Raw genomic sequence first — 26,728 nt, 5'->3', positions numbered from 1 at the left:
TGTAAACTCTGTCATCTCATTGATGCTGATCTCCTACAGACATTTCCTGAATACAAGCATATCAGCAATGTGCATTGCATTTCTAAGGTTTCCTATTGGCCCCAACAGTAAAAAATACCTTTGTAGTTCTATTGAAGCATCTGTGTGTAGGCTCCACCAGAAGCCCATGTTAAAGAACGACAGCTCGGTACACAAGGACGGAATATTGTGACCCCAGAATAGTGTTGACACTAGTAGTTCCCTCTTCCAGCTGTAGTTTAATTTATCATGCGACTTTTGTTTTCATAAAATCTTCTATTTCTCCAGGATCATGAAGAAGGTTGTGGGAAACAGATCAGGCTGCCCTACCCAAGGTGATAAAGTGGTGGAACTCATCTATATCGATATTGTGGGACTGGCTCAGTTCAAGAAGACTCTCGGCCCTTCCTGGGTGCACTATCAGTAAGTGGCATGCAGAAAATATCATTTTCACAGCAGGCTTGTAAGTGTTCTAACGTAGTGGAGCCCCTTTTATCACAAATTGTTTTATTATAGATCTAGCCCTTGTGTGTTTGTTCAAATTCCCAAAACCCACCCATTTATGTATACCATGGACCACAACTGCTGGATTTGTAGCTCAACTTCAGCCATGCAGATAATAAACAGTTGAAAGGCATATTTGTAAACTTTTTTTACCTGCTGAAGTGTTTGTGATTTGTTCAGCCACTCTTGTATTTCATGCACCTCTGTACTGTCTTCATGGTTCATACACCAGCATCTTGTATCAGGATTTCATTAGCAAGGTCTCCCTTCTGGAATTGCCAGTTCCACCCATGGCTAATGATTTCATGATTTTATGCTGGATTCCCTTTGCTGGGCCATGGGTTGTGCCGTAGTATGAAATGGTACACAGAATATTTAGTCATGATGTTCTCCTCCAGCAATAATGGCACCATGTCTCCCATATCAGAGTGTGTTCAGTAATTGGGCTGCCACTGATGTAACTCCAGCACATACACACTGGACTTGTGTTATCCCACAAGCCAGCTCTATCCTGAATGTGCGCTGCTTCTAAAAAAAATAAAATAAATAAATACATTTTTTTTTTCTTGTCAGAAGACTTTTTTTTCCAATATAACTAAACTAGCAGTTTTTTCGTTTTTTTTTTTTTTTTTTTTTTTTTTAAATTAAACTCTGGGCACAAAAGAAACCTAATAAATCCACTTTGTGTGCAGCAAATGCCTTTGGAAGCCCAATTATTATGTTGTAAATGTAGCAGTGACATGATTGTGCAGCCCATAGCTTGTGTAGAAAGAGTAGCACAGCAAGCTTCACCCACTACCGGCTGCCTGCAGAAAATACAGGAGGGGGCAGAGACGACCAGTCACTCAGCACAGAGAGTGAGCAGCAGTGATTGGTCTCCATCCTTGCCGTCTTAATGGCATCATGGGCCTCTGGGCAAAGTAATGTGCTGGGGTCCCTACCGGGGAGATGGTGAGCTGTGGCACATGGTGTGTTGCTAAATAATGCTACATATTGGGATTGGCTTTTTAGTCTGATTGGAAAAAAAAATGAAAATTTCTAATTTTTAAATTATTTTTTTCCAACCTTTTATATATTTTTTCACAATGCTGTTGGGGGAGGTGGTGTCTTTAGTGAGATATCAGGACACTTGAACTGTCTTGTTTGAGACAAAGGATCTAAGGCTCCTGTTCATTAATACACTGAAGCATTAAATAAACCGTTTCCAATGCTTCAGTTATGAACACCGTGAGTGATTGGTACTGATCACTCACTGTGTTCATTTAGAAACATAAGGGGCCAGTAAATAACATGTTTACCGGCCCCTTCCCCCACTCTCCATCCTGAGAATTCCCTGCAGCTGGAAGGAGAGGAGGGACACCGACAGGAGAAAAGGGAAGCCTCTAGCGCTGTAGATGGGCACACAGTGGACCCAAGCAGCGGGGAAATCACATGCGGTCAAGACGAGGGGTGATCAGTCTGTGGGTGGGGGAAATTACTGGAACCAATCTTTTTTGGATCTGCCAGCTTTCAGCTGCTGCAATGAAAGCCACACAGAAGATTGGTTTTGGTTATTTCCCCTATCTGCTGTACTGATCACTTCCCCAAGGGTGGGAAACGGCAGGGGTCCCCCATGTACCTGGCCCAGGCGCTCCCATGCAAAAAGTCTGCCCTAGTCTTTATAACAGAGGCAAAATTTCACCCTGGTTCATTGCATAGCTCTGGACAAAGCACACAAAGATTCAAGTAGGAATAAACATGACTTTTTATAATCTTCCTTCTGCTTTAAAGTAAACTAGAGAAATGATTGGGAGTTTGAGCTGTGAAAGTGACCTTTTCATAAAGGTTTTGTGGAAGGAGAAAGGCGCACAAATCTGCAAAGCGCTTTTGCTACTAGTGTTTGAGAAATAAAAGCCGTGGATTATTCAGTTTGAAAGCTGTTGTCCTTTTAAACCGGTTTATCTTGTTAATGGATGTTGTCTTGAAATCTGTATCATTTTGAATGATGGAAAAGTTGTTAGATCACAAAGAATACGTTCAAGTACATAAGTGACTTTTCTTGCTCATCGGGTATGTTGAAATGTTTACATACTGTGGATTGCTTCAATGACCTTGTAGCCCTCCATTTCATACCCTTCTATCTGCCCATCCAGCCAACACCCTTATTAATACACAGGTATATTTACAACAGGCAGTTCATGCAGTGGTGTGGCCTTGCAGTGCAGGGATCCTGAGATCAACTCACGCCAGTCATTGCATGAAGTTTTTATATTTCCAGGATTTGGGTTTCCTGACAGTAATCCTATTTCTACCCACAGTTCAGAATAAAGACTGGTAGGTGAACTGACCTTGATGCTAAGGCCCCATTTACGTAAGGCCCCATGTGCACTAGAAGTTTTGTTAACTCTTATAGTGGTCTTTCCTTGTGGCAAATCTAGGGAGTGGGAGGAATAGTGCCCCACTGTAGGTGTCGGTGGGAGGGATAGTGCCCCACTGTAGGTGTCGGTGGGAGGGATAGTGCCCCACTGTAGGTGTCGGTGGGAGGGATAGTGCCCCACTGTAGGTGTCGGTGGGAGGGATAGTGCCCCACTGTGGGCGGGAGGGATGGTGCCCCACTGTGGGCGGGAGGGATGGTGCCCCACTGTGGGCGGGAGGGATGGTGCCCCACTGTGGGCGGGGGGAGGGACAGCGCCCCACTGTGGGCGGGGAGGAGGGACAGCGCCCCACTGTCGGTGGGAGGAATCGTGCCCCATATCATTGGGAGGTATAGTGCCCCAAGGGCTAGATAAAGGCTAGCAAAGGGCGGCATCTGGCCCTCGGCTGCTGCTTGGAGACCACTGCTTTGCATTGTAGAGGAGAGATGTGGGTTCTTATCGACCCCATATCTCTCTATAAAGAGGACCTGTCACTGCTTATTTCTGTCACAAGGGATATTTGCATTCCTTGTGATAGGATTGAAAAAAAATTTTTTTTTAAAAGGGACAGTGTAAAAAAAAATGCTTAAAGTGCCCCCATCCACTTGTGCTCATGCCCAGTGGTGAATGCACACGTAGGCCATGGCCACATATGTAAACGGTGTTCAAATCACACGTGATGTATCGCTGAAAATGTCAGAGTGAGAGCAAATAATTCTAGCTTTAGACCTCCTCTGTAACTTTAAACTGGTAACCTGTAGAAATGTTTAAAGCTTCACCTATGGAGATTTTTTGAGTAACGTAGTTTAGCACCATTCCATGAGCATGCGCAATTTTAAAGCGTGACATGTTTGGTATCTATCTACTCGGTGTAACATAATTTTTCATATTTTACAAAAAAATTGGGGTATAGTTTTTTTTATTCATTAACGTTAGGGATGCACCAAAATTTCGGCCACTGAAACATACCAGCCGAAAATAGCAATGCCTATAGGAAAAAGTTAGCCAATGCAGGAGACCGTGTGTACTGCAGATGTGAGGGGGCAACTGAAAAAAGCAGGAGAGGAGCAGTGTATGCAGTGACTGGCTGTCACTATATGTCAGTGCCGGTTTCTAAATATAATTACTGGCTTTTTTTTTTTTCTTCTCTATAGCTCACAGAATTCGCTGTCACTTTCCCACCAGCTAAAGGAAACCGTTTCTTTTTAGTTTATTTCCCAAGATAAAAGAAACAAAGCTCCAGGGAATGTGACAGCTCATTCTGTGAGCTATAGTGAAGAGAAAAAAAAAAGCCTGCAATTGCATTTAAAAACCGGCACTGACATATAGTGACAGCCAGTGAGGGAGCCTCTCTGTATACACTGCTCCCTCTCTGTATACACTGCTCCCTTCCCCCTACAAAGAGGACCTGTCACTCATATGCTATCACATAGGGGACTATTGTTCCCCTATGTGATGGCAATAAAATCATAAGTTAAATAAAATATAAATAAATATACATGAAAGTAGAAAAAAAGCAAAAAAAAATTGGAGCCTCCCCACCCCCCACAGACGCAGACATTTCGGGTTCGGTTTTTAGCCACATGCAGTCTGAATTTTTAATTTCGGTTTCGGCACCAGAATTTTAATTTCGGTGCACCACTAATTAAAGTGTAATTTTTCCTAAAGAAATTACTTTTGAAAAATACACATTTTTATAAACTGTCCATTTTTGGTTTTCGGCCAAGTGCATCCTGAGTTTTCGGTTTCGGCACCAGAATTTTCATTTTGGTGCACCACTAGAAAAACCCTTCTGGTTTGTGTGTTTGAGGAGTTTTCTGGTAAAACAACTCTCCACACTCCTAGACGCATGCACAGAAACGCTCTACACCCTTTTCCAAATTATTATGTAAATTATATTTTTCTCATTTACCTAAATGATGTTCATAACAGTCAGCATAATTCTCATGTTATCAACTATAAGATTACAATTCAAATTTTATTGAACAAACCTCCTAATGATAACAGGATTTGTTTTAAACATAAAACACTTCCAATGAACTGTTCCAAATTATTACGCACAGTAAGTTTCAAAACACTTTATAGGTTGTAAGGAACTGAAAATTGTCATTTGTTGTGTTTGCAGCATATTTACTGAAATCAAAAGCCATTTCAATCAAACTTTTAACAACATTTTAACTTTTTAAACATTTGAACCGGTCACGTTACATTTTAACATAGGACCCCTTATTTGATAGCAGCTTCACAAGTCTTGCATCCATTGAACTTGTGAGTTTTTGGACAGTTTCTGCTTGAATCTGTTTGCAAGATGTCAGAATAGCCTCCCAGAGCTGCTGTTTGGATGTAAACTGCCTCCCACCCTCATAGATCTTTTGCTTGAGGATGCTCCAAAAGTTCTCAATAGGATTGAGGTCAGGGGATGATGGAGGCCACACCATGACTTTCTCTCCTTTTATCCCCATAGCAGCCATTGATGCAGAGGTATTCTTTGCAGCATGAGATGGTGCATTGTCATGCATGAAGATGATTTTATTACGGAAAGCATAGTTCTTCCTTCTGTACCAAGGAAGAAAGTGGTCAGTCAGAAACTCCACATACTTTGCAGAGGTCATCTCTACACCTTTGGGGACCCTACAGGGGCCGCCCAGCTCTGTTCCCATGATTCCGGCCCAAAATATGACTCCACCACCGCCTTGCTGACGTTGCAGCCTTGTTGGAACAGGGTGGCCGTCCACCAACCATCTGGACCATCCAGGGTTGCATGACACTCATCAGTAAACAGGACTGTTTGAAAATTAGTCTTCATGTATTTTTCTGCCCAATGCAGCCGTTTCGGCTTGTGAGCATTGGTTCGTGGTGGGCAAATAGAAGGTTTATGCACAGTTGCAAGACTCTGGAGGACTCTACACCTTGATGTCTGTGGGGCTCCAGAGGCACCAGCAGCTTCAAATATCTGTTTGCTACTATGTAATGGCATTTTTGCAGCTGCTCTCTTGATCCGATGCATGGAACTGGCAGAAATCTTCCTCAATGTGCCATTATCTGCACAAACCCGTCTGTGCTCTAAATCAGCCACAAATCTCTTAAAAGTGCGATGATCACGCTTAAGTTTTCGTGAAATATCTAATGTTTTCATACCTCGTCCAAGGCATTGAACTATTTCACTCTTTTCGGCAGCAGAGATCCTTTTTCTTCCCCATATTGCTTGAAAATGGTGCTCTGCTTAATAATGTGGAACACCGTCCTTTAGTAGTTTTTCCTTAAATTGGGCTCACCGGCCAATCTAATTATCACAGGTGTCCGAGATTATTTTCAGTGATCAAAAGAGCCCTGACACACAATGCCATCCATGAGTTACACTGAAAAACAAAATATTTCATCTTTGTTACATTTAAATAGAATTTGCATAATAATTTGGAACAGGGTGTATATGAGCATTATTCTGCTACCGAGGGAACTGGTGGTTTTTTAAGCCCAGTGTGCATAGGCCCCTAATGTTGCTGCTTACATTTTCACCTACAGAGCCTTGAAAAAGTATTCATACTTCTTGAGATTTTCCACGTTTTGTCATGTTACAACCAAAAACGTAAATGTATTTCATTGGGGTTTTTTGTGATAGACGAACACAAAGTGGCACATAATTGTGAATTAGAATGAAAATGATAAATGGTTTTCAAAATTTTTTACAAATATCTGAAAAGTGTGGCATGCATTTGTATTCAGCCCCCTTTACTCTGATACCCCAAACTAAAATCATGTGGAACCAATTGCCTTCAGAAGTCACCTAATTAGTAAATAGTCCACCTGTGTGTCATTTTTAATCTTGGTATAAATAAAGCTGTTCTTGGTGAACAAACAGCATCATGAAGGCCAAGGAACACACCAAACAGGTCAGGGATAAAGTTGTGGAGAAGGTTAGGCTATAAAAAAAATCCCAAGCTTTGATCGTTTCACAAAGCACTGTTCAATCCATCATCTGAAAATGGAAAGAGTATAGCACAACTGCAGACCTACCAAGACATGGCTGTCCACCTAAGCGGAGAGACTGGGCAAGGAGAGCATTAATCAGAGAAGCAGCCAGAAGGCCCATGGTAACTCTGGAGGAGCTGCAGAAATCCACAGCTCAGGTGGGAGAATATTTCCACAGGACAGCTAACAGTCATGCACTTCACAAATCTGGACTTTATGGAATTGTTTCTGGAAGAAGGGAAAGAAGCCATTGTGAAAAGAAAGCCATAAGAAGTCCTGTTTGCAGTTTGCAAGAAGCCATGTGGGGGACACAGCAAACGTGGAAGAAAGTGCTCTGGTTAGATGAGACCAAAATTGAACTTTTTAGTCTAAAAGCAAAATGCTATGGGTGGTGGAAAACTAACACTGCACATCACCCTGAACACCCCATCCCCACCGTGAAACATGGTGGTGGCAGCATCATGTTGTGGGGATGCTTTTCTTCAGCAAGGACAGGGAAGCTGGTCAGAGTTGATGGGAAGATGGATGAAGCCAAATACAGGACAATCTTGGAAGAAAACCTTTTGGAGTCTGCAAAAGACTTGAGACCGGGGCAGAGGTTCATCTTCCAGCAGGACAACGACCCGAAACATCCAACCAGAGCTACAATGGAATGGTTTAGATCAAAGCATATTCACAGTCCAGACCTAAATCCAATGGAGAATCTGTGGCAAGAATTGAAAATTGCTGTTCCCAGATTCTCCATCCAATCTGACAGAGCTTGAGCGATTCTGCAAAGAAGAATGGGCAGAAATGTCCCTCTCTAGATGTGCAAAGCTGGTAGAGACATCTCCAAAAAGACTTGCAGCTGGAATTGCAGAGAAAGGGGGTCCTACAAAGTATTGACTCCGGGGGGGCTGAATACAAATGCTGCCACACTTTTCAGGTATTTATTTGTAAAAAAATGTTGAAAATCATTTATCATTTTCCTTCAACTTCACAATTATGTGCCACTTTGTGTTGGTCTATCACATCAAATCCCAATAAAATACATTTACGTTTGTTGTAACATGACAAAATGTGGAAAATTTCAGGGGGTATGAATACTTTTTCAAGGCACTATAAGTTGAGTGGGAACAGTTACCAAATTTTAAAGCAGACTTTATGCAAAATTGGCTGCAAAGGTAGAATACACTTTCATGTTTGTTTGAATCTTCTTTCCAGGAACTGCACTCTGTCTTCAGTGTAATATTAGCTTTTCCTCGCCCTTTGTTCTGGCACGCAGCTAACTCTTCTCCTTGGTGTGCAGCTACTTAGTTTAATCATTTATGAACTCCTGCCAGATATTGTGAGACGATGCTTAAAGCTAAGCTCCAAGCATATATTAAAGACACAAATTAATGCAGCTCTGTGTCCATTAATAAATGATTACATTTTTTTTTTTGTAAAAGCAAGCAGTGAAAGTCCCAAATTTGACCTGGTATCAGCTTCTTGAAATCCACTGTACAGCAGCACTCAGACTTGGAGATGGAGGGACAGCCAATGGGAGATGGAGGGACAGCCAATGGGAGATGGAGGGGCAGCCAATCAGTTGTTCTGCAGTGTTCAATTGCTGGCAAGGGGCATTCAGATAGGAGAGAGCAAAGTGCCTTAGAGATGAGCTCATTGTGATGCTTTATTTTTCCCTGTTCAGTCACAGACTGGGGGAGGGACAAGACCTGCAAGTGTAACTGCAGCAGAGCTGTGCTGTAAAGCAGAGCTGTGTACGTTTCTGAACTGAATGGACAAATATTAATCCTTTGGCAGGTACAACAACTTATTTATACTGTGTTTTGCCCTTTCATCTTTTCATTAAGCTGTTTTCCTGGACTTCAGCTTTAAAGTGTTACTAAAACCACAACAGTAAAATCAGTCTGTATATGCAGTAATGCATGCTTGTTATACTCACTGTGGAACCTAAGAGGTTAATCCTCTGCCTTGTGTAAGAAGGCTGTTTGATCCTGACTTCCCTGTCCCTCCTCTTGTTCAAATGTCCACGCTGATAAGACAGACTGAACCCGTAGCCCTTCTGCACATGCTCAGTTTAGCGTGTATTGCTAGAGAGATTTTTTTTTTTCTTGGGAGTGCATGTGATCAGCACAGGGCCAATCAGCACTGTCCAGACAGAGGTCAGGGGTTTTGCATCCTCCTAGAACAGAAAAAACTCCTCCTCCTACAAGCTTTAACCAGTGCTCTGCTGAACACTGATAGAAGTCACAAGATTGCTCTAACTGCTGATGAGAAAAGTTATTTTATTATATTATATTTACTAAAATAAATTGCACTTCCATGTTGTGTGTACTGTGGGGGACCAGATATAGTGAATGTTGGGTGTAGTAACACTTTAAAGCTTATAATTCCTACACACTTGAACCTATAACCACTGCTCTACCAAGGTATGTTTATAAATGGCATGGTAGACAAGTGCTTAAATCAGTTTGGCAGCTGTGAGCCTGGTACTGGCTTTAACAGCCAGTGAAAGGCTTTGCTATAAAATTGATCCATGCAGGTCATTGCCTCCCCCCCCCCCAATCCCAATGGCAGCACCTGAGGTGGTTCTTGGGCTCTCCTGAGCCTGGGACTCTGGGAAACTACTTATACAGTGAGTGCTGGATGAGCATTGGGAACATCCATTCCTGATCCTTCTTCCTATGACTGATGAGCCTGGAAGTAACATGTATTAATATAGTGCAGCGCTACTATGCTATTAGCACAACATATCATGTAAATCATCCAAACATGCAAATAATATATGTGAAGTGATACAAGATTCTATAAAGTGCCACAATGTGCTCCAGTATAAGTGTTCAAATACTATGTGACCGAAGATCCTGATATAACTTCAGAACCTGTGCATTAATAACCAATCAATGCGTGTATCATTACATATAGACAACCCCCCATGAATATGATAAATAAAACCACACTTTAAGTGATCAGTGATAAAAGTGACCAAATGAATTCAAATATATAACTTTAAAATATATTCCACTCGAATAAAGTTCATAAATCATCCAGATAGTGCTCTAAACAACAATTTAAAAAAATGATGATTTCTGTGATGGTGTCAGCACACTTATCCTCCATGGCTAAAATGCCCCTCACCTCCACTCTGCGACCCAAAGGGCCACTAAGCCTCCAGGATCATTCCTAGATCCTTCTCCAGTAATGGCTGGTATCCTCTGCACTCCTCCTATGGTTTCCCTCTCAGGTAAGTAATCTGTACTCCAGATCTCTCAGGATAGGTACACCAGCTATATATATCACTCACCATGAACCATGGAAAGTGAAAAAAAGTTCCTTCATAGTGCAGTAATTATGGGTAAATCAGACTCTTTAATGTATAAAAATGCCCACTCACTTGGTGTAAATGAAATCACAGCCAAAAACAGCAAAAAACCTCATGCCTGGGTGTACTGCATATTATTACTTGTTTTGTTTCAGTGATTGAGGTTTCAGTTTAAAGTGTGAGCTGCTTTAATTCATAGGTATACTCCATATATGCGCAGGAGGAATTTGTATTAAGTAACATGTATTGCATCACTTTCAAGACCGCAGCTGTCACTCTTGGGCTAGTGTAGCTGAGGAAACGGCTATTCAAGCATGATTCTGTGCTTGAATAGTTGCATTGGAGGGAGCCTCCTCTGTGATAGCAATAAAGTTGGAGAAAAAGTGTTAAATTATTTTAAAACAAATAATAAAAAAAAATTTAAAGCACTCCCGCCACCTCCATACACACCTCATATACATTGCGCAGTGTAAGGCGAGTTCATCACAGGTGAAACTCAAAAAATTTGCATATCATGCAAAAGTTCATTTATTTTAGTAATGTAACTTAAAAGGTGAAACTAATATATGAGATAGACTCATTACATGCAACGCAAGACAAGTCGTGATTTGTCATAATTGTGGTGATTATGGCTTACAGCTCATGAAAACCCCAAATCCACAATCTCAGAAAATGAGAATATTGTGAAAAGGTGCAATATTCTCGGCTCAAAGTGTCCCACTCTAATCAGCTAATTAAGCCATAACACCCGCAAAGGGTTCCTGAGCCTTTAAATGGTCTCTCAGTCTGGTTCAGTAGGAATCAGAATCATGGGAAAGACTGCTGACCTGACACTTGTGCAGAAAACCATCATTGACACCCTCCATAAGGAGAGAAAGCCTCAAAAGGTAATTGCAAAATAAGTTGGATGTTCCCAAAGTGCTGTATCAAAGCACATTAATAGAAAGTTATGTGGGAGGGAAAAGTGTGGAAGAAAAAGGTGCACAAGCAGCAGGGATGACCGCAGCCTGGAGAGGATTGTCAGGAAAAGGCCGTTCAAAAGTGTTGGGGACTTTCACAAGGAGTGAACTGAGGCTGGAGTCAGTGCATCAAGAGCCACCACACACACAGATGGATCCTGGACATGGGCTTCAAGTGTCGTATTCCTCTTGTCAAGCCACTCCTGAACAACAAACAACATCGGAAGCGTCTTACCTGGGCTAAAAAAAAAACAGACCTGGTCTGTTGCTCAGTGGTCCAAAGTCTTCTTTTCTGATGAGAGTAACTTTTGCATCTCATTTGGAAACCAAGGACCCCGAGTATGGAGGAAGAATGGAGAGGCACACACTGCAAGATGCTTGATGTCCAGTGTGAAGTTTCCACAGTCTTTGTTGATTTGGGGAGCCATGTCATCTGCTGGTGTTGGTCCACTGTGCTTCATTAAGTCCAGGGTCAACGCAGCCGTCTACCAGGAGATTTTGGAGCACTTCATGCTTCCTTCCACAGACGAGTTTTATGGGGATGCTGACTTCATTTTCCAGCAGGACTTGGCACCTGCCCACACCGCCAAAAGCACCAAAACCTGGTTCAATGACCGTGGGATTACTGTGCTTGATTGGCCAGCAAACTCGCCTGACCTGAACCCCATAGAGAATCTATGGGGCATTGCCAAGAGAAAGATGAGAGACATGAGACCGAACAATGCAGAAGAGCTGAAGGCCGCTATTGAAGCATCCTGGTCTTCCATAACACCTCAGCAGTGCCACAGGCTGATAGCTTCCATGCCACTCCGCATTGAGGCAGTAATTGCTGGAAAAGGTGCCCAAACCAAGTACTGAGTACATATGTATGCTTCTACTTTTCAGAGGTCCGATATTGTTCTATGTACAATCCTTGTTTTATTGATTGCATGTAATATTCTAATTTTCTGAGATTGTGGATTTGGGGTTTTCATGAGCTGTAAGCCATAATCATCACAATTATGACAAATCACGGCTTGAACTATCTTGCTTTGCATGTAATGAGTCTATCTCATATATTAGTTTCACCTTTTTAAGTTGCATTACTGAGATAAATGAACTTTTGCACGATATTCTAATTTTTCGCGTTTCACCTGTACATGTAAACATTAATTGCGCCACATGTGAAGTGGCATCGTAAACATATGGGTAAGAGAAATAATTCCGAAGCCATAATTCAATTAAGTTTACACTGAACTTTTAAAGGGTTTTAAAGCATTGCCTATGGAGAATTTTGGGTACCGTAGCTTTTTTGCCAATCACAGGCATGTGCAATTATAAGGATTTGACATGTTTGGTATCTACTTACTCAAAGCAGCTCAATCTTTTATATTTTACCCCAAAATTTTGTATAATGTGCATATGTGCACTAAAATTACTTTTTTTCTTTTGTTTCCTCTGAAAATATGCATTTGATAAATAGCTGCTCAAATATCGTGCGACATACATACAACTACCACCATTTTGTTCTCCAAGGTATCTGCTTTCAGAAAATATATACTACTTGGGGAATTTACTGCAATTTCTAGAAAAAATGCAGTAATTAACCTGTGAAAAAAATTGTCCCAGTAGGCAAGTAGTAATGTAGAAGTGTTTTGCACGTCTAATGTTAAAATGTGGAAATTGGCCTGGTTTTCTGTATGATCTTGCTGGGAAGCTGTGTTGTTGAATACTATTTTAAATGAGTTCTAAGTTAACCGCATTTCATTTTTCAGGTGTATGCTGCGAGTTCTGGATTCATTTGGGACTGAACCGGAATTTAATCACGCCCAGTATGCTCAATCCAAAGGCCACAAAACACCTTGGGGAAAATGGAATCTGAACCCTCAACAGTTCTATACCATGTTTCGTAAGTTTGCTTCTTAAAGAGTTTTAAAGTATTTGCTGGTTTTATAGGGGATAGGATAGAAGACATTTGCATTCATGTTGTGCACCTGCACCCGCGTTGATGTCATTGGGAGCAGCGACTCTGGTGCATCGCCATGCATGTTAATTGGGACACAGCAGCTGCACAAACACCTGTGCATCTCTATCCAGGTAAGTACTGCCCTCACTCGGGTGTATGCTGTAGTACGCCTGTGTGAACGAGGCCTAATCCTTATCTGGCTTTACTACCTGAGGCATTGCTGACTAATCTGTTGAATTGGATAAGTGTAAGTCTGAATTCCTGTCTGCAATGCTTGTTCCAGGTCATCAACTTCCTAAATAATGCCACGACCTCCATCTAGAAGGAGGAAAGCTAAAAACTAATCCTAGAAACTAGCATTTTACTGAAAGAGTAGCTGGTGGCTGCAATAGAATTCTAGCAGAGATGGTGAGCCAGTCAAGTCGGGTTCTAACCCTGCCAAAGCTGTATGTCGTTCAGAACTGATAGCGGGGGGGTTTTACACACTCTCCCAGGCTGTACATCTGACAAGCGGGCTCCTGCCAAAAAGACAAACAGAGCGCACCAGCCTAGTGCACTATTCCAAGGTAAGTTTAATAAAATTATGGTAGAAACACAAACAATATGTAAAAAAGGAATATCAGGTTACAACCTCTTAGTACAGACCCAGAGAACCATCAAACCACCATAGGGACACTGTCCAGGATCCTGCAAATGGCTTACGTGTTTCGAGGGCAACCCTCTTCCTCAGAGCCCTCAGGGTTGCCCTCGAAACACACAAGCCATTTTCAGGATCCTGAACCATAATTTTATTAAACCTTACCTTGGGATAATACATTAGGCTTGTGCGCCCGGTTTCTTTTTGCAGTTTGGACCAACCTAGCCGTTTGAGAGCAGAAAGGCCTAATATTTCCCTTGGTTGCCTCAACATAGACAGTAGGAAAACTATCCCTGGTCTTCCACACTTATGTACAGGAGAATTTGACTCTTTGCTATGACTTTTTGTCCCCTATGTGATGTGAAATAAAGTTACGTTTTGTTTTTTTTGGGGTTTTTTTGTTGTGGTTTTTTTTTTTTTTTTTATATTGAAGAAAAAAAAAGTAATACCCAAGAGGCCTTTTTCCACATGTACGCACATATGAACACAAATGTGCACAGGGTGCCTACGTATAAAAACAACAATTGCAATACACATATGTTGCATATCGCCACGCACACCGGAATAAGAGCAATATTTCTAGCACCAGACCACTCCGTATCGCCAAACTGATGACCTATAGGGGCTTTTATCGCCTTTTCACAGACGCAAGCAAATTTAAGGTTTGACATGTTTGATATCTATTTACTTGGTACTACCTCCTTTTTTATATTTTACCAAAACTTGGGTAATTTATTGCATTTGTGTGCCCTAAAATTAACTTTTAGTGTATTTTTTACTGAAATTTTGCGTTCCCTAGACGTTTGTGGAAATATTGTGACATAAATTGCAACTATTACTATTTTATTGTGTAGGGTGTCTTTTTTCAGAAAATATATAATTTGGGTTTTTTTGCAATTTTCAGATCTAAAATGATTTTTTAAACGTATGCATAAACGGCTCTGGCAGCAAAAAGGTTAAACATGCTTGGGAAAAACCTAGATCTATACTTGAACAAGAGCAAAAGAAAGGCAGACTTGATGGCATCACTTGGCCTTTTTTTCTGCCATCCCTTGTTTGTGTCTATGCCAGCTGTCTTAGCCTGCACCTATGTTGGCAATGATAGCGTCCCTACAGCTCTAGTCAGATGTCCTCAAGGCAGTCGGGTGAACAGCGTGTGTTCTTCTTAAGTTCTGCATTGTTTTCAGTTCCCTATTTAAAAACAATGTTATTAGCATCTCCATTAAAAAATGTTTTTCTTCATTAAACCCTTACATATACCCAGTGAAGTGACTGGCCTCCGGTGATACACAGGGATGAAACAAATCCTCCACATAAGTTGTACCTGTCTATCTGCAGTCTTCTCTTCTCTAAATCTGTTTAAAATGCTGAATTTATCAAACTTGTTTGGGAGTTCAGAAAAAGGGGGCGGAGAGAGCTGATGTTAGAGCTCAGTGAAGAGAGCTCTGAGAGCTGATTGGAGGGAAGAAATACCCCCCCCCCTCTCTCCATGCACACAGAACAGAGCTGAGGCTGTCAATCTGCTGGAGGCCCTTTTCCTGTCACCATTTTTTCTTTTGGTGTCAGTAATTCATGCTGATAGCAGAGGAACAAGACAGCAGACAGAAATAACACTTAGTGCTTTGGATTGAGACAAGTACACATTATAGAGGGATATGCTTTGTTCATATTTCATGTCTGAGGAGCTCTACTGCCTTTGAGAGATTATTATATTATTATTATTATACAGTATTTATAAAGCGCCAATAGTTCGCTCAGCGCTGTACATTACAAAGGGGGACAGAACAATAACAATACAATGCAAAACATGAGGGGATCGAGGGCCCGAGAGATCATGTGACTACAGCAATATTGAAGTTACCACTGCCAACATGAGCACAGGTTAAGTGTTTTCTACAGTCACTACTCCATGTTTTTTTGCCAACCTAAAGTGGTCCATCAAGCCTACATCATTCGTGATTTTTTTTCTTTTTATTTATTTTAGGTGTGCTTATCTGAGTATAGATCTGTGATTGTCCCAAGCATGTTTGCATGTTTCTATATTTAACATTATATTAGCTTCCCCATTTGCCATTGGACTGAGAACAGTTTTTTTTTTTTTTCTTTACCCTGAAGATCTTTAATTTTTAACTATTTCCCTTTTATCTTTAGTGCAGTGATACCCGTAGATCTGACAAGTGAAGACTTCCATGTCTCCTTCCCTATTACCAGACAGTCCTCTTTCATGTTCCGCTGCCAGCCGAGCAATAGATGTGACTGGCGCAGAGAGGCAGATAGAGAAACTTATTACTTATTCCTGGCTGTTCCTGTAAAGTGAGCGCTGTGTCCAGCAATTCAATTTCTGAAAACTTGTTACCAATTTCCCCTTGAAATTTGTATTCGCTCTCTCTCCTTCCCGAGGTCGCAGCAAACCTGCCTGGGGCTCTGACAGCCTAAAATTAATACCAGCTGACAATTGGAAGCATTTTCTTCTGATGAAAACATAAAGGCTGGCATACAGTTTTTATTTTGTGCCCTTTTCACCTTGTCCAGCATTCCCCTCCAAAATAATAATAGAAAAAAAAATTTCTAGGGCAGTTGCACACAGCGTATCATTTTCTGCTGTGCTGACAAAGGAAAAAACATCGGTGAATGGATATGTTATGTTAATATTCATGAATACATGCAGTCCTTCAATTGTGATTGTGTCTGCGGTTCACAGAGGTGCGATTCTTCTGTATAATGTAGGCAAAAGAAAGCTGAACTCTGGTCAATGTATTATCTTTAGGTATTGCTGTTATCCCTACTTGGGGGGGACTCCTGCCCTGGTGTTTAGAACTTGAGTCTGGTCTTTATTGTTGTGTCTCTGCTGAGATTTTCCCTCATTTCCTGACCTGGAGCTTTTATAGCGATAGATGGAAGCTGGCAACCTGGTGCCCTCAATCGTTCTAATTCTTTATTGACTACATAAGTTACACCCAGTAAATTGCGGCTAACGCGTTTCGGCAGCAGTGGCCTTACTCATAGCATCATGCTATGGGTACGGCCACTGTGGCCAAAATGCATGAACTGCTTTTTACTGTGTATAACTTATGTAGTCAAAGATTTAGAACGTTTGAGCACACCAGGTTGTCGGGTTACATCTATCACTTTTCTATACCCACTGTATGTATTGTTTCCAGGTGTGTGTGGTAGTGTGTCTCCATTGCACCCAGTGGTTTCACCACCTTGCTGCATTACTACTGTGTTCAGTACTAGCTACTGGGAGAAACTGAGTTCAGCAGGAGACATACTACCCAACACAACCAGAGGTCTGATGAGCGGTACCCATAGCGCTGCAGTGAAAAATAGCATGGACTTTCTGTCTGCTGGACAGGTAAGTACTCAACTTCTTTTACGGGTGGCTGCTGATTTATATTTTTATACTAGCAAAAGAGATGCTAGAGTGGATTTTGGTAATCGCTTGGGAATATGGTTTAAAGTGATGAATGCTTGCAAGCAGCCTGTGCAAACTGAGTAATTGAGTCCTGTCTTCTAGTAAAAAAATGGAAGGTGGTGCGTCCTATAGCATTCATTTGTCCATGAAGTTTAAAATTTACTGCCGTTCTGCTCAGTTTCTCAACAATGCTATTTTCTGAGCCTGTAAAGTGTATAAAATAATTGTAACAACACTTTTCTGAACTAGAGAAATCAATATTTACAGCATGTTGTCTCTCCCCATACAGCTCACACACCAGATAACAGCTTCCTGGGGTTCGTGGTTGAGCAACATCTGAATGCCAGCGACATCAGACACATGAACGACATCAAGCGGCAGAACCAGTCTCTTGTGTACGGCAAAGTGGATAATTTCTGGAAGGTACTTTTTTTTTTTTTTTTTTTTTGTCATTGAACAGCCATGCTGTGCTGCTGAAACATTCAGATTTGTTTTTTCAGAGTCTGTACATGTAAAAAAAAAAAAAAAAAAAGAAAGCTTCAGCTGCCATCTTGTTGATCTGAGAAAGTGATTTTATGTCTTGAAACTCCACTTCTACAATCCAGAACACGCAATCATAGATTACAAAAGCTGTTGGTCCTTATATGCATCTGTAATATGCCTGTAGTGCCATTCAGTACTATTGGTTTTCGTGTACATACTATTTTTATAATATTGTATTTTGTGAGATTGTCTACAAATTGCTCCTGTTCTGATGTTCTATGGGCAGAGCTTAGCAAAACTATCAGCAGTCTTCTTACCTTTATTTACATCAATATGATCTTTTATGTGTAAAGATACAAAGTGTGCTTAAAGGATAAGTTCACCTTTGTGAACATATTACATGCTACATCCATTTTTAGGGTGGAATATGTAACATGTTCCCACTGCTGCAGCCGCCACCTGCTGTCTTCTCTCCCTTTGACAGCAGTACAGGGAGAAGTTCCCCGTACGAGCTGTCACTTTTTAAAAACAGGGTGGCTGTGCTGGGCTCTGCTCACACGATTGTATCTATGGATGAATGAACTACAAGTCCCAACCACCTTTGCGGCTGTCGGCTTATAGTTTGTAATTAACTACTACAGCTCTGCGGTAGTTCGAGTCTTCCTGTCAGACTGTATCTGCTTGCCTGTATGAGATGTACAGACACACAGATACACTGACAGGTTTGCAGGAGTCCTGCATGGCACCAGCAATTTGCTGATTGCTGATGCAGCGCTTTCCAGGCTCCAAAAAAAAAAAAAAAGTAAATTCACATTTTTTGTTTACCTGCAAAAAAAAAGAGCATTTTTTTTTTTTAAAGTGAACTTAACCTTTTAAAAAGTTATTTCACCTTTTCATAAAAAGCATTGTACACCCTCCCCACTTCCCCCTGGTCCCTGCTGTACTTATCTGGGTGGGTGATGAGCTGCCAACGCCCACGCAGACTGTTCCGTGGTCTGGGCAAATATTCTTCCTCCTTCCTCTTCTTTCTGCAAACTTCCAGGACAGATGAGAGCAATACCCTTTGCCAGCACTGACCAATAGTAATCACTCTTATCCATCCCCCAAAGTCCTGAGGAGAGAAGAGGAAGAAGAGTGTGCATTTCAAATCCCTGGACCACTACACTGACTGCGTGGGCACCCCAGCTCATCGCTCACAGAGGTATGTACTGCGTGGACTGGCGGGATGGGGAGGATTTCATTTTTGAAAAGGTGAATTTACACCTAAAAAATGAGTTCAGCTTTTGAAAAGAAATATTATAAGTACATTTAAGGACCCTTCAGAGCATTGCACCACAATCAGCAGATTGCGGGTGCAGTGGTAATCTCCTGCAGACTCTCAGGATAGCTCTCTGCCCTTACCTCCTGTACAGGCAAGCAGGAAGATCAGTGATGTACGAGAGAACTCACCACTGTGATCACTGATGGTACTTGTAGTCTTTTCTGTCACAGGAAACGGTGAATGAATAGCCTGGACGTGTGGGCGGATCCCTCCATGGCCACGCTGTTTTCAAATTGTGACAGTAGGTGGGATTCCCCACCTACTGTCATGGGGGGGGGGTTTATGCTGAACATGTTCCATTTTACACCATAAATATGGGTGCAACATGTTTAGAAAGGTGAACTTGGCCTTTAAGGTATTCTTGCAGTGGCCCACCTCCCTGCGGCATGGTTGAACTATTGTCTGACACGGCTGGGATGTGGTCCTGCTGGGTGTACAGTACAGCTTAGGACTGATCTACTGCATTGTACATGATGATGTTGCTCTAACCAGTTGGGCAGCGAAGAGAAGCAGCTTTTAGAGGACCGGTCCTTGGCATAAATTCTGTGTCCATTATAATAGAATCGGTTTTGTGTTGACGTCTGTTTGCTTTGCCCCTGTTTAGTGGTTTGTCCCTGTCAAGGTCATCTTGGCCCGTGTCTCAAATGAACAAATTCATTGTTTTTTTGTATTTTGGTAAAGCACAATTGTATATATCATCCGCCTTGTCAGGAACTCTTGCTTGGCAAATATTTTTCCAACCATCACATTAAAGAGCATCAGATACAGCTGCTTGGTTCTCCTTAGAGTGAATGGTTTGGCTTCATTTCATTATTTAATTTTTTTCTTAACTTTGAACTTGAGGCAAACGGCTATATAGAAATGCAATGCATACAGAGGATCCTGCCAAAGGAATTGTATTTCTGTCATGTTTGGAGATTTACAAGGCTCTTGCCATACAGCCTTGCAGGTTTTGTCGCTCCACCAGCTTGTGATTGGATTCTGAAAGGAGAAGTAGGAAACTGATGTGTTCTTCTTTTTACTCTAACTTTATATTAGCATGTCCCTTGAGTACTGCAGCACAGCTAATCGGCTTCTTGTACTGCTACCTTTAATTCTGAGCTCTGGTCAAAATCAGATAATTGCACTGCTTTCATTTAAAAAGTGCATTGATGTATTACAGAGCTGCATTCAATTGCTTTTGTATCTACTTGGAGTTCAGCAATAAAGTGATACTAAAGGTTTGGCTTTAAAAGAAAAATAAACATGTCATACTTACCTGCTCTGTACAATGGTTCTGATCCTCCTCTTCTCGGGTCCCCTGCTGGTGCTCCTGGCTCCTTCACTCTGCTGAGTGCCCCTAGAGCAAGCTGCTTGTTCTGGGGGCACTCGTATATGCTCGCTCCTGGGCCACCGATACAGATGCCGAAATGCTTTTTTTTTTTTTGATCCAATGCTTTACATTGCAGAGGAAAGATGTGGGGTCTCTCCATAAAGAGGACCTGTCACTAATTATTTCTATCACAAGGGATGCATGCATTTCTTGTCATAAGAATAAAGTGATTAAAACATTTTTTTAAAGGGACAGTGCAAAAAAAAAATTAAATACATTTAAAAAAAAAAAATTAAAAGCGCCCCCGTCCCCCCCGTGGTGACCGCATATGTAGGCCATGCCCACATATGTAAATGGTGTTTAAACCACACACGTGGGGTATCGCCACGTAGGTCACAGCAACAGCAATAATTCTCGCACTATACCTTTTTATACGATTTACACTGCTAACCTGTAAACATTTTTAAAGCATCACCCGTGGAGATTAAGTATTGCAGTTTCATGCCATTCCACGAGCGTGCACAATTTTAAAGCGTGACGTGTTTGGTATCTATTTACTCACCGTAACATCCTCTTTCATATTTTACAAAAAATTGGGGTATATATTGTTTTTTGTTTTTTTTAATCGATGTATTTTTTTTCAAGAAATATGTATTCATTTTTAGAAACTGCGCGTTTCAGTTTTCGGCACCAGAATTTTCATTTCAGTGCACCACTACCTGTAACCGATTCTCCTCTGCAGTCACTGGATTAGCGTTCCTCAACAGTGCTGCCCCACGCTGAGAGAATGATCTACACTCCTCTTCACAGCTAGAAGTGTTTTGAGTCTTCGTCTTACTGAATAGACTCGGAAGGAGCAGCAGCACAGAGATGAGGTTATCTCTCTGCTCAATCTGGTAACTTTTCTTGATGGTAGCACATGTGTATGCAGCAAAGATGAATTGGCTGCTAGTATTGTCCCTCCCTCTGTGCAAGGGATGAGCCAAGTCTCCTGTGATGCTACCTAAACTAGTAGCATTTGAAAATGCATTTGATTTTTTTTAAATACTAAATTGCTGTTTTTTAATCCTTTTTAACTTTTTTTGTTTAGTTATGGAATTCTCAGTTTATGTACAAATGGTTCCAGAACATTTTAAAGTACAGCCTGTCCTTTTTACATTGGATGTTTGAGGCAGGATATGTTCAGATACGTTGCGGTGCGCTGTTGTCAATTCCAGCTGCTTGCTTCCCTGTAGAGAGCGCCAATAAATGGGTACAGGAGTCACTACACTGTTACATAATGTGCCAAGTGTTTCTGCATGATGTTTTCATTACTTACTGTACTGCCAAGCCATGATTGGGGGACGTCTGGATTTTTTTTTTTTCCTCTTATAAGAAAAAGAGCAAATCAATTCACCCAAATGTCTACAAACTGCTCCTCTTACCTGAAGACAGACATAAAAATAGTACTTTAATAAATATTTGTTTTTGGGTTTAATACCACAGTAAAGTGGGAGTGAAGTCCACTTTTTAACTTGTACCTGCAGGTAATCCTTTATAGGTAGTGCAGGTGTAGTGAATAACTCCGAAACTTGCACCGTTCAGACAATATTCACATGGGATGCAGTCGGTGACGTCACCGGGGGATATGCTTTGAAGGGGCGGCATACCCATGCTGTAGCTTCAGATCTCGGTTCCGGGGCTCCCACGGGAGTGATGTCATCACAGCCCCGGCCATTCATACAGCTGGAGCCAGCGAACCCGGAAAGAAGACTGGGTGAAGCTGGATGTGCCAAGGAGCTGCGCTGGAAGGCTCTGTGTGCAGATACGTTTGTCATAATGTGCTAGTAAGCTGTGCATACTAGTAATTATGACTTAAACCTGCGGGGGACCTGACTTTTTGTTTTGTTTTGCAGCTTGTTGGCTGCATATTTTTTTTATGCTTTTTCCCTCTGTTTTTATTTTGGTGATCTAGCCAGTATGTCTGTTTTTTTCAGCAAAAGAAGCTGTTCTGCAGGTGTAGCAGTTAGTTGAGACAAATCATTTGCCACTGACAGAGGTGCTTACAATGGTCAGCTTTTATTTGATATAAAACCTTTATTCCAAAAACAAGTACTGCAACTGCTTAGAAAGTATTAGCTGCAGTTCAGATTCAAGTTGTTAGATTTGCTAGAAGATTTAGATGCACTAACACCACCACCCCTCTAGATTATTAATGCTGCTATCCAAAGGTGTCCCCTGTGCTCCTTCATCCAGAGTGGGGGCACTCTAATTCAGGAGGTGTGTCACTGGCCAGATCCGCAGGTGAAAACGGGGGGGGGGGGGGGGGGGGTTTGATAAGCTGAAATATATTACATTTATAGTTTTGGGTTTAATACTGCTTTAAGGTTCAGACTGGGGGCTAATTGCTGAGGAATTCTAATGTGAATGCTGATTTTTTTTTTTTTTAACGTTAAAGCACAGAATGTAATCCTCGAAATTGAACTAATTTGCCCCCTTTTGGTCTGTAAAATGTTTTTGGTATATTGTACTAATAAGTGCAAAAAAAAAAAAAATCTGTGAATCCTGACATAAAATCCAGTGAACGGAGGATAATTCCCGAGACCTCTACTTGTACTGCATTCTTATCAATGACAATGTTCCTAGCTATTTCGAAGGACTACTGAACACCGACACTTCTTCTCTTCAAAAAAACATAGGGGAGAGCTGTTCTGTAGTCCAGACACTAAGCCTAGATGTAGGGTAGAACCAGCAAGCTGGATCCATGCACCTCTTCCCTATCAATACCACAGCAATCACCATTACAAATTACTGGGACTTTTTAGGTGCTTCAAAGATTTGAGTTACTTCATAAAAACAGTGGGGAATTACCGTATTTTTCGCTCCATAAGACGCACTTTTTCCCCCCAAAAAAAGGGGGGAAAATGTCAGTGCGTCTTATGGAGCAAATATGGAGCGGCCGGTCCGGTATTTCCACCGCGGCCGTGTCAGAATACCGGGTCGGCCGCTCAGCTCTGCAGTGGGACCTTACCTGTTCCTCTATCCAGCGGCGCGCTGTCTTCCTGGCTTCTGTAGTGTGCGTGACAGCCGGGTGCCAAATGCGCATGCGCAAGAAGTGTGCTCTTTGTAAATGGTAAGGCGATACCTGGGACACATGACAGATCCCAGAAGCCGCCGGACCAATCACAAAGCGCAGCGCTTCTTGCTCATGCGCACTGGGCACCCAGCTGTCCACCGAGCGCCCACACTACAGAAGCCGGGAAGACAGCACGCCGCTGGATAGAGGAACAGGTAAGATCAAAGAAAAACTCCGCGGAAGTAAGAGCGGGTACCTGTCAAATTAAGCTACCCGCTCCCCACCTCCCCAAAGGTCAGCAGTCATCTCCTGTACTGTGTCCGCAGTCTCTGGTCATCTCCTGTACTGTCTGCAGTCTCTGGTCATCTCCTGTACTGTGTCCGCAGTCTCTGGTCATCTCCTGTACTGTCCGCAGTCTCTGGTCATCTCCTGTACTGTGTCTGCAGTCTCTGGTCATCTCCTTTACTGTGTCCGCAGTCTCTGGTCATCTCCTGTACTGTGTCCGCAGTCTCTGGTCATCTCCTGTACTGTGTCCGCAGTCTCTGGTCATCTCCTGTACTGTCTGCAGTCTCTGGTCATCTCCTGTACTGTCTGCAGTCTCTGGTCATCTCCTGTACTATGTCTGCAGTCTCTGGTCATCTCCTGTACTGTCTGCAGTCTCTGGTCATCTCCTGTACTGTCGGCAGTCTCTGGTCATCTCCTGTACTGTCCGCAGTCTCTGGTCATCTCCTGTACTATGTCCGCAATCTCTGGTCATTCCCTGTACTGTGTCCGCAGTCTCTGGTCATCTCTTGTACTATGTCCGCAATCTCTGGTCATTCCCTGTACTGTGTCCGCAGTCTCTGGTCATCTCCTGTACTGTGTCCGCAGTCTCTGGTCATCTCCTGTACTGTGTCCGCAGTCTCTGGTCATCTCCTGTACTGTGTCCGCAGTCTCTGGTCATCTCCTGTACTGTGTCCGCAGTCTCTGGTCATCTCCTGTACTGTGTCCGCAGTCTCTGGTCATCTCCTGTACTGTGTCCGCAGTCTCTGGTCATCTCCTGTACTGTGTCCGCAGTCTCTGGTCATTCCCTGTACTATGTCCGCAGTCTCTGGTCATCTCCTGTACTGTGTCCGCAGTCTCTGGTCATCCCTGTACTGTCCGCAGTCTCTGGTCATCTCCTGTACTATGTCCGCAGTCTCTGATCATCTCCTGTACTATGTCCGCAGTCTCTGGTCATCTCCTGTACTATGTCTGCTGTCCATTAGTTCAGAATTTGCGTCTTATGGAGCGAAAAATACGGTAATACTGTTACAGCAGTTGTGGTCTCTATTTGCTTGCATAGTACAATCTAGTGGCACATTTCAGCATATTATAATACACATAACAATACAGAAAAAAGTGACTTAAAGGGTAACTACACTTTTTTGTGGGAAAACAAAAATGGCAAAAAAAAAATAGTATATACGATTGTCATCACAAGTCATCTTGTGTTGATGGGAGCGGGTAACTGTCAAAATTGGGTACCTGTTCCCCACTCCTCAAAAGTGCCATTACTGAAAGGGAAAGGGGAGGAGGAGGCCTTAAAATGGAACTTTCGCTTTACGTTTTTGGCATAGACGTGTTTTGCTGTAGCTAGCATATAAATATGCAGCAGTACATGTGACATCGCTGTTCTCGTGCAGAAGTAGTTCATGCAGGGGTCCTGACCATTGGACAACCGATGCATGAGGCAGCCAGGTATACCTGCCTGTGAAAGACCAGGAACCCCCCAGAATGTCCACACTATTCACCATGTCCCTCAGGAACCTACTGTGCTTGCTTAGGAAGGAAGGCAGGAGCCTGGACAGCAAGCCCACTAGGAGACCATCCCGCGGCCTCATCAGCATGTCCCCCATTAAGTGAGTAGTAGATTACATAGTTAGTCTGGCTGAAAAAAGACAAAAGTCCATCCAGTTCAACCATAAAATAAAAAAAAAAATCTTCTATGGAATAATTTATTCCTTGCCACAAGATTATGGAAAATACCAACAAACTTTTTCCTTTCACACAAAGTTGTCAATTCAATGAAATTGTTCCCACACATGCCACGGGGACACGTGGAACCACTCCCCAAAACACACTCCGCCACCTCTCCCGAGCATGGGGACACCACATGCATAAGACCCCCCAGCAGCCCAGCCACACACGGGCCCAAAATCCACTGAGCACCCCCAGACCCTGAAAGGTTGTAACCTTGATCTCCTGACTACCCAACACTGTTTCAGAGGCCCTAAAATGCAAGGATGGGATACAGGGATGGATGTTTAGCAACATCCAGCTATAGTATAAAAAATGTCAACTGATCACACTCAGGATACCGACTCACTGTGACCAAAACTGAACCAGGTAGTGCAAGATGGCTTCAGTTCTACTCCACCTGCAGGAGAGGTCCTGCGTGTTTTATCGGGGGGGGGGGGGCGCATCTGAGGGACCTCTCCTTTGGGTGCAGAGATGAAGCCATCTTGCACTACCTAGTTCAGTTATGGTCAGCGCCCGGAGTGTGATTGGTTGCGATTTTTCTGTAGCACATTATAGCCAGACAAGCTGTTTCTACTAATCTGCATCAGTTCCTTGCATGTCATGTTGGCTGATATCAGTGATGGGTGCATTAGAATGGTACTTTGTCTGCATGTGAACGTCCACCTGTAGTTTAAAATCATGAAATGAATTAATGATTAATACAATTATTTGATTATATCTAATAATGCAGTGACTTTGGACTCATTTCAGAAGTGCTCCAGAGCACTCTTAACATTTGCAACTAAATGGCAAAGATGTGTAGAGCCGGAAAATTTACAGCACTTGCAATTATTGTGCTAAAATGTACTGGATTCGCAATTATGTTACAAAATGAAAAGAGCCGCATCACGTTGAAAAACAGCAAAAATGAGATTACCTGTGCGGCAAGAATGCACATATATTGGAGATGTGATGAATATAAAACACACATTCGATAATAAATTCCCCTCTGGATTTTTATTATTGCAATTCTGCACTTCTAAGGGCCGGTTCACTCCAGAAAACGCACTCTAGATCCATTCTGGATGTGTTTCTGCTTACACGTTTTTGGTGCATTTTTTATTAGTTTCTGATTGTTTTTTTTTTCCACTACTCTGGGGTAAAGGAGTTTTTTTTGCGTTTTTTGATGCGTTTTACTGCATTCCAGTAAAATCCAGTGCAGGAAAAATGCAGCATGTTCTACTTTGGTTTTTTTTGTGTGTTTTTTTTTTTTTTTTTTGGAACTGGAATGCCCTGGAACTGACCGCACTGGTTTTTAACTATGCTGTTGGAAACCATATAACCTACTTTCCATGCGGTTTGATGCAGAACTGGTCTCAAATAATATATGTGATAGACCTTGACACTAGTGCTAAATTTTCGATGATAGA

General features: G+C 42.2%; 1 protein-coding gene across 1 annotated transcript in view; it reads left to right on the top strand.

Moving 5' to 3' along the window:
- MGAT5 (alpha-1,6-mannosylglycoprotein 6-beta-N-acetylglucosaminyltransferase) overlaps positions 1 to 26,728 on the top strand; it is a 183,546-nt gene that overhangs the window by 104,064 nt on the left and 52,754 nt on the right. The window contains exons 8-10 of the mRNA XM_089683607.1: positions 307 to 441; positions 12,905 to 13,038; positions 17,437 to 17,570. Of these exons, the coding sequence (XP_089539733.1) occupies positions 307 to 441; positions 12,905 to 13,038; positions 17,437 to 17,570 (403 nt within the window). The remainder of the gene's footprint in view (positions 1 to 306; positions 442 to 12,904; positions 13,039 to 17,436; positions 17,571 to 26,728) is intronic.

Source organism: Staurois parvus, unplaced genomic scaffold (genome assembly GCF_062004578.1).
Source record: "Staurois parvus isolate SC_StPar_1 unplaced genomic scaffold, SC_StPar_1.0 ptg000315l, whole genome shotgun sequence".
In the NCBI taxonomy this organism is placed as follows: Eukaryota; Metazoa; Chordata; class Amphibia; order Anura; family Ranidae; genus Staurois; species Staurois parvus.
Note: the sequence above shows the minus strand (reverse complement) of the source record. Positions and strands in the feature narration are given on the sequence as shown.